At 42.2% G+C, this 8,797-nt stretch overlaps 1 protein-coding gene across 1 annotated transcript; it reads left to right on the forward strand.

The window, feature by feature from the left end:
* Nucleotides 1-2,196: 2,196 nt before the first annotated feature.
* On the forward strand, nucleotides 2,197-6,385 carry sike1 (suppressor of IKBKE 1). The gene is made up of 8 exons (XM_004070234.4): nucleotides 2,197-2,626; nucleotides 2,750-2,855; nucleotides 2,929-3,071; nucleotides 3,170-3,283; nucleotides 4,022-5,037; nucleotides 5,814-5,861; nucleotides 5,963-6,125; nucleotides 6,213-6,385. The coding sequence occupies exons 1-5, from the start codon at nucleotides 2,468-2,470 to the stop codon at nucleotides 4,127-4,129; spliced, it is 630 nt and encodes a 209-aa protein (XP_004070282.1). The 5' UTR covers nucleotides 2,197-2,467; the 3' UTR covers nucleotides 4,130-5,037; nucleotides 5,814-5,861; nucleotides 5,963-6,125; nucleotides 6,213-6,385.
* The last annotated feature ends 2,412 nt before the right edge of the window (nucleotides 6,386-8,797 follow it).

Consider the following 8,797-nt stretch of genomic DNA (forward strand, 5'->3'; position numbering starts at 1 on the left):
CATTACAACCACAATGAGAATGTCTCAGGGGGGAAAATGGGGGAAATGGTCACATATTGCAAAATTATATAAAAATTATATACAAAATTATAATATATAATGAAAAGATTATATATTTAATAAAAAAATATATAATATATAATAAAAATATATAACATATGATTTTGTATGTGTTATTTACAAAATATATGTATGTATGTATGTATGTATATACATATATATACACATACATATACAACATAAGAGAAAATGAATCATTAATTCAAAAACCTTTGGGGTTTAATACATTTTAAAATTTTCAAAAATCAAATCAGTTCGAATTGCCTTTTGGTTTTGCAGTTGTTTGATAATGGTGCAGTACTGATCGATTTCACTCTAAAAATGCTGGAATTTAGGTTTGGAGTTCGACCATTTAGCTTTATGAACATGGAATTTTGCTAATAGCAAAAACAATTGTGTGATAAAGATACAATCTTTGTCTACTTTGACATTAAGGTAACCCAGAATAATTTCTTTATCCAAATATTTAACAGTTTGTTTAGTTATATTTCCAATATAGTTTTCCACTTCCATCCAAAACATATTTGTATGTCTGCAGTCCACAAACAGGTGATAAATAGTTTCTTCCTGAGTCCCACAGAATGAACAAGATAGGTCCATGTCCACAACAAATCTACTCAAAGTTTTTTTGGCAGGATATACACAATGCAATATTTTGAAGTACACCTCTTTTATTTTTTTATTTAAACATTATTTATTACTAGTAGTCCAGAGAGAGTTTAAATTCTCTTCCCAAAGCTGTAATACCTCGAAATGGACATTTTTAAATATGAAGGGCCAGAACCTGAGCAACTAGTGAAAAGAGGAAAGGGCTAAGAGGACATCCCTGCCATATTCCTCTGTTTGTGTCAAATCTAGGAGTTGTGCCATGTGCAACTTTAATGGAGCTGTTGCATCCATTGTACAGACCCTCCATCACTTTTAAAAATCTTTTACCAAATCCAAATTCTTTTATAACTGGAGTCATAAAACTGTGACTAATTATGTCAAATGCCTCGTAAAAGTCAACAAATAAGATAAAACCATCATCTCTAATATGTTCATTATAATCAATCATTTCTACTATTAATCTGGGAGCCGGTTTAGCTCGTGTTTGCGGCGCCTTCTGTCCGTGAAACCAGGGTTCGACTCCAGGCTGCTCCCTGCTCCCTTCTCTACCTCTGTGCCGGTCCTAAGCCCAGTTTGAGAAGGTTGCGTCAGGAAGGGCATCCGGCATAAAAACGTTGCCAAATTTACCACGCCCTGTTTACCACGCGTTCGCTGTGGCGACCCCTGATGGGAGAAGCCGAAAGAGGAAGAAGATATCTAGTATTAATCTGATATTGTTGGCAATATTTCTACCAGGCATGAAAGCAGATCATTCTTCTTCAATAATGTTATCCAGTCCTGGTTTTAATCTTTTGGTAAAAATGAGAGCAAATATTTTAGCATCATTGTTTAACAGACTAATTGGTCTCCAGTTTTCTATGCATAATTTATCTTTTTGTGGTTTGGGGATGAGTTTGATGATGCCTTGTCTGAGAGTTGGGGGCAATATACCAATTTCTAACACTTCTTCAAATAAATTAGCTAGAAAAGAGGTTAATTTGGCAATAAAACATTTATAAAACTCACTTGTTAGTCCTTCATTTGCTGGACTTTTATTATCTTTAAGAGATTTACTACAATTTTCAACTTCCTCTGTTTTAATTTTCTGGTCACAAGACTTTTCAAAGGTTTCAATTACTTTTCCAATCTTTTCTTTAATATTGTTGATAAATAGTTCAATATCTTCTTCTCTAAAGCAAATTTTAGTGTAAGTTTCCTGATAGAATTTTGCAACATATTGAGAAACCTTTTTTGTATCTTCACTTATTGAATTACCAATTTTAATTTGACGCAGACAGGAAATTTCAAAATCTCTTTGTTCTCAGTTGAAAAAGTATTTAGTACATTTTTCACCTTGTTCTAACCATTTTCTTCTGGATCTAACAAAGGCTTCTCCTGCTTTTTCTTCATATACTTTATTCGATTCTGATTGCAAAGAAATTAGTACGTTTTGTTGTAGATTAATTCGTTTTCATTGATAATCATTATTTTTCCTTATCATTATTGTCTTTGAATGCATCATAAGAGGGGGCGGGGAAAACGCGGAAGTGACGTCATCATTGATCGCAGTGTATCGTCTGCTTGACGGATAGGTGGGGGTACTTTTAAAGCGTTTGTTTGCTGTTTTGACCGTTTTCTCCATACCGTGTGAAAACAGTGCAGGCGTTAGGCGGGAAAGTTCCCGCAAGGCTTGTGCTCGGAAGCGCCGCGGTTACGCGCCGAGCTCGAGCCAACTTAGTTGGAGGGAGTTTCGCTGGAACCGCGCTCGTGAAGCAGGGGCTCGATCGCGTCGCCCCGCGGACCTGACGCTTTCCAGTAAATGGCCTGCACTTTGGAGAAAGTGTTGGGCGACGCTCGGACCCTCCTCGAGAGGCTGAAGGAGCACGACACGGCCGCCGAGGGTCTGATCGAGCAGTCCGGGGCCCTCAGCCGCAGAGTGCAGGACATGAAGGAGGTGGGAAATGCCCTTCCGGAGAAGGTAAAGACTCGGCGGATGAGACGTTCAGGTGCTGGGCGGCCATAGCTGCTGAAAATACCAGTGGGATTTTTTAATGGATAACTTTTGCTAGTAAATAACATGTTAGTACATTTTGTTTGACAGCACTTGGAAGACAATGCAGAACTACGGGAGCTCACAAAGTACAAACCTCATGTTCTTCTGACCCAAGAAAACACTCAAATCAAGGATCTGCAGCAGGAGAACAAAGGTAGGATTCTGTTCGGGCGGTTTCCACGGTGGGTCGTGTTTGTTCTAACCCTCTGGGTGGACTTTCTCCTCAGAATTATGGCTGTCTCTTGAAGAACACCAGTACGCTCTGGAACTCATCATGGGTCGGTACCGCAAGCAGATGCTGCAGCTGATGATGGCAAAGAAGGAGCTGGACACCAAACCGGTTCTGAGCCTCCACCAGGATTACGCCAAAGTACAGCGTCTTTCACACCATCTTTGTGCAGCGTGACATCGTCTCTTTGAGGGCCGGCTTTGGGAGAAAACTCGTGGCGTTTTTACTTGTCTCTACAGGAAGTGCAGAACAAGGTGGAGCAGATATGCGAGATGGGTCAGGTGATGAGAAGAGCCGTTCAGGTGGACGATCAGCACTACTGCTCCGTTCGAGAGAGGCTGGCTCAGCTGGAGGTGAGTACCGACGATCGAGCCTCTTTCCCCAAGAGGTCAGAGGTCATTTCTTCCCCCTAAAGCAGTATTAAAAGCAGCAGAGGGGACGGAGGAGGGCCCACGAAAACCTTCACAACAGCAGACGTTTGTCACAAGAACCAAAGATCTGAGAAGGAACTCCTTTTGTTTTGGTCCATCCATCCATTTCACCTCCAGATCTGACTTCACTGCGTCACTTAAAACTTACAGAAACCTTTTTTTTTCTCTTAAAAACTTCCAGAGATAAAGTTGTAGCCTGAAGGTTTTGAACGAAATGTCTTTTTCTAAAAAACAGGAAGCTGTCCAGTAAAACATTCTAAAGATCACATATTTGTTTGATTCTTGCAGCTTTATTGCATAAATGTTCTTTTTTCCTATAAAATCATTTTATATACATTAAAAAAACTAAGAATGATGAAAACTGCTGTGTTTAGGCAACTCAGTCCCAGGTTGGCGTTTTTAACAAGACTTTGGTTTTTTTCAAATGTTCTATGTAAAATACTTTAATACAGAGAATGTAGGCATTTGTCTTTATTTCATACTCTTCTTTTATCTAGAACAACAAACAATATAGGCAGTACAACATTTTAATTGTGAAAGACGTGTAAATCTTATCACATGTACACATTTAAATCTTTTGTTTTAGTGAAGAAGAAAAGTAGTAGATGGAGTCCGTTGGGAGGAAAGTATTCAGTCTCTTGGTTTTTTTCTCTCTTTCAGATTGAGAACAAGGAGCTTCAGGACCTTTTGGTCATCAGCAAAGAAAGCATCAAAATGTCAAAAAAAGAAGAACCCCACCAGCCTGAAGCAGCAGAACCGACTTCATGAGCTCCATCGAGCTCTGCGTGTGAATTTATTCCCTCAAATGGATTTATTTATAGAAAGTCATACGGCATCTTTAATACAAAAAAAAGATCTATCATCTTGTCTGCAGCTAAGATAATAATTAAAGTGTTACTGTGGACGGCATTCAATTAGCTGTTCTTTGAGGTGTATTTATTAGATTCTAACACGTGCTGTCAAAGTAGATTTAAAGTATTTTTTTGCCAAAGATATATATTTAATCGTCATAGTTTTTTTGGACCCCTGATGTTCACACAATCTCTACTGCCTCCTATTAAAGCCAAGCACCGCTCTGTTTCACAACAGAGAGGACCTTTGGGGAAAACAAGCAGTTTATTCTGATTATATTTACCTGTTTGTTTGAATGAACAGAAGTTTGGTTTGTGCTGTTGCATTTTGTGCAGTAGGTGTTTTTTAATTTTTTTGTATGAATGAAAAACGTTCTGTTTTCATCTCAGGAATTCAGTTTAACTTCATGGTTTGGTGTAAAACAAAATCAAACGATAATAATAAAAGAAGTGTTTTTCCAAGGCATTTGAGGTGTTGTCCCTTCTTCGAACGCAGGGCGGCAGCATCGAGTCAACTTACTAAAAACCTATCGCGAGATCGGAAAAAGTACAGCGCAAACGCTTTTAGGCTATTAAAAACCTATCAAATCACCTTTTCACGCAACTTTCATAATTTCCATTAGTTTGGTTGTAACAATATTTGTCACATTTAAGTGACATTTTAAAAAGACAATCGTCAGAAAGCTCGGATTTCCCACAGAACCTAAACGCCGCATGAGCCCTATATTTGACAGTTGTCGTTTTAAGCTAACGGATCCAGAATGTCTGAAAGGGAACTGGGGAGGAAGCTGGACCGATGCCTGGCAGATGGTGTCATTAAACTGGGTAAATAGAGTCGTGTTTGTCCGGTTTTGTCAACCTGAAAACGAAAAACAAATATTTTGGACTTTGTCATTGATGGGGAGCGAAGCTAACTAGCTAGCCACAAGGGCTCAGGGAGGACAGCTACGTCATCAGCGGCGGCTTTTATTAGACTTTTCTTTAACTGCAGATCTCACTATCTTTTTTATTACTCTACAGTTTGAAGTATTGAAGTAAACCATATGGTTTTAAAGTGATTTTTATCCTATGAGGTGAATTTGTTTTGCTTTCTCTTTTGGAGAACATTCGCTAACGCGCCGCACTTTATCATCTTTTCTTATCATAACTAAGTTCTATAGTTGATGCAGATTCTCGGTCTGTATTTTAATATGGATGGGTTGGTCGCAGATGTTCTTAGGAACACGGTCCAAAACCCTTTAAACTGCGTTTCTTTCTGAACCTTGGTTGGAGAAAATCTCGGAATGTCTGAGTCAGAATGTTTTATTTTCATATTCCAGAGCTTAAACACCAGTCCTAATGTGAATAAACATTAAATGTACATTAAATGTTTGTAAAAAATCATTTAGCAGCTGCTAATGCTGGGTTCTGTGTATTTTTTATTTATTTAGGTTTAATTTAATTTGTTGCAGATGTTTTTCTGTTGTGTTGAACCTGAAGGTCACTTTGATTTGGCTTGAATATCACTTTTTGGTTTTTGGATGTCTTTTTTTGCTGCTGCGGACTAAAGAATTTCCCCATGGTGGGATGAATAAAGTCTCATCTTATCTTCTGTGTTCCAGGAACTGGACTGGGCTTAGGAATCGTCTTTTCTGTTCTGTTCTTCAAAAGTAATCACCTGTTTTCTCTCTCTGTGCACATGACACCTTTTGTAAACCAGGACAACGTCGCCGTCATCCTAACGTTTTACTGTCATCACTGTGGTTTGTAGGGCACGCCTGGCCCATTTCGTTTGGCTCCGGAGCGGGTCTCGGCATGGCGTACGCCAACTGCCAGAACGACCTGAGGTGGCATTATTTGCTGCACAGAAACCCGAAGGTGGCTTTGGCTGATGAGACGACACAGAGGTGAACCTCGTTCACGACCCCAAACGAGTAAATTTACGAACCCGACAAACGTTTGGATGACGCTTCTGACGCCGTGTGGAAACCACAGGAGTGATTCTCTGTTTTTCTTTGCAGGATCCATGACTAGAAGAACTCAAGGACATATTTAATGAAGGTTTTGCAGCTTTTTTCTGTTTGGCCCGTCTGCTTTTGGACTCCTCAGCAGCTCGGTTCCACCTCTGTTGATGACGATGTGCCTGTTTATCACCGTCTGTATGTCTGTTTAATAAAAGAATCCAGGAAGAGTGTCAGACATTCATCTGTCTGAACGCTTGAGCACCAAAAGCTTTGGATTCTGCAGCAAATGCTTTCTGCAGGACAGTGAGGGAGTTTTCAAGTCCAACTTGGAGAGGAGGGGGGGGGGGGGGGTACTCCATAAGGCGGCGGGCTAAGGTGAAGGTCAGCGGCGGAAACGATCGACCAGGTGAGTCTGATCTGAAGGAATCTAACTTCCTGTTCCTGACCCCCCCCCCAGATCCGCCTCCCCCCATCCTTGGACGTCTTACCTGTTGCTTCACAGGAAATGGACCTCAATCCATTTATAAACAAATGATCTATAGTTTATTTATGATCTCATGAAGTGCAGCTGTTTTCCTGCATTACCTGCTGCCTTTGTGTCAAATACTGACACCAACTAACAGGCAGACATCAAAAATACATTTATATGGAAAATAAAGAATAAAAATGTCTACAATAGTTCATAACGACATTGTTAGCATGAGCTGAGTCATCTAGAGGCACGCCATGATCCAGGTGTTGCGCAATCAGCGTTTCACCTGTCAGCCTGCGCCGCCCACCCCTCCCCTTTTCCTTCATACACATTTTGGGCTCCTCCTTAAAGACAGGAGCGTGTGCAGCTGCGGGGGGGGGCAACTCTGTGATATAATAGATAATTAAAAAACGAAAGAGGGGAAGATTTCTTTTGTTTTTTTCCAAGCATGGAGCCGCCCCCCCCTTTCAATTTGCACCCCGGGCAATCGCCCCTACAGCCCTTGCCTAAAACCGCTACTGCCCCAAAGTATGAGGATAAAAGGGTGTCAAAATGGATGAGCTTGTAGGTTTGATGTGAGAACTTGTAAATAGAATGTGAGAACTTGCGCACCAAAACTCTGCATCTGCACCTTCTACGGTAAAGTTTGACAAACAAAATCACAACTGACAAATTCCCATTTGCATGTGTTCATTTAGAGTTACAACTTCATTATTACCTCAAAACAAAGAAACAGAACCAAAAAGTTCTGGAGGGAACCATTGACTGTATACAAGAACTGAGCTGAGTGCCTCCTCCCCCCTTGGCGTTCCAAACAGGAAGTACCTGCAAAATAAACTAGTTCCTGATTGGTGAGAGTGGTTGCCATAGAAACTCAGACTGACAGGGTGCAGATATCATAACCGTTCGGCCTGGAATTTCAGTTCGGGGTCCTTTCGACTGAAGGTAACGTCACACTACGGTAACCCCACTTGGACTATCTGCTCGGGCTCTACAAATTTGCATTTCACTTTCCCTTTTGTAACCTAAAGTTATTTTCCCTCATAAATTCCATACCATCCATCCATCTTCCTCCGCTTATCCGGGACAGGGTCGCGGGGGCAGCAGTCTAAGCAGAGATGCAGTCACTTCCTCCAGCTCCTCTGGGGGGGCCCCCCGAGGCGTTCTCAGGCCAGCCGAGAGACGTAGCCTCTCCAGTGTGTCCTGGGTCTTCCCCGGGGCCTATGCCCAGTGGGACATCCCCGCAACACCTCTCCAGGGAGGCGTCAAGGAGGCATCCGGAATAGATGCCAGAGCCACCTCAACTGGCTCCTTTCGATGTGGAGGAGAAGCGGTTCTACTCCGTGCTCTCCCCGGGTGACTGAGCTTCTCACCCTATCTCTAAGGAAGCGCCCCGCCACCCTGTGGAGGAAGCTCATTTCAGCCGCTTGTATTCGGGACCTCGTTCTTTCGGTCATGATCCATATCTCATGAACCATAGGTGAGTATTGGAATGAAAATCGATCGGTAAATTGAGAGCTTTGCTTTTCGGCTCAGCTCTCTCTTCACCACAACAGACCGATACAGCGACCGCATAACTACGGACACCGCTCCGATCCGCCTGCCAATCTCACGCTCCGGTCTTCCCTCACTCGTGATCAAGACCCCCAGATATTTAAACTCCTCCACCTGGGGCAGGGACACTCCACCCACCGAGAGATGGCAAGCTACCTTTCTCCGGTCAACATCATCATCTGCAAAAAGCAGAGAGGATATCCTGTGGTCCCCAAACCAGATCCCCTCCGGCCCTTGGCTGCGCCTAAAAATTCTGTCCATAAAAACTATGAACAGAACTGGTGATAAAGGGCAGCCCTGCCGGAGTCCAACGTGGACCGGGAACAGGTCTGACTTACTGCCGGCCATGCGAACCAAGCTCCTACTCTGGTCATAAATTTCCCTTCGGAGATTAATAAAGTTGTTCTTAAATCTTGAATGTTGAATAAAGGAGACTGGACAGCCCTCAGTAAGGTTCCCCGGACCCCATACTCCCAGAGCACCCCACAGGATACCATGGGGGACGCGGTCGAACGCCTTCTCCAAATCCACAAAACACATATGGACTGGATGAGCGAACTCCCACAACCCCTCCAGTACCCTAGATAGGGTGTAGAGCTGGTCCACTGTTCCACGA

The sequence above is a fragment of the Oryzias latipes genome, chromosome 7 (genome assembly GCF_002234675.1).
Source record: "Oryzias latipes chromosome 7, ASM223467v1".
Classification (NCBI taxonomy): Eukaryota; Metazoa; Chordata; class Actinopteri; order Beloniformes; family Adrianichthyidae; genus Oryzias; species Oryzias latipes.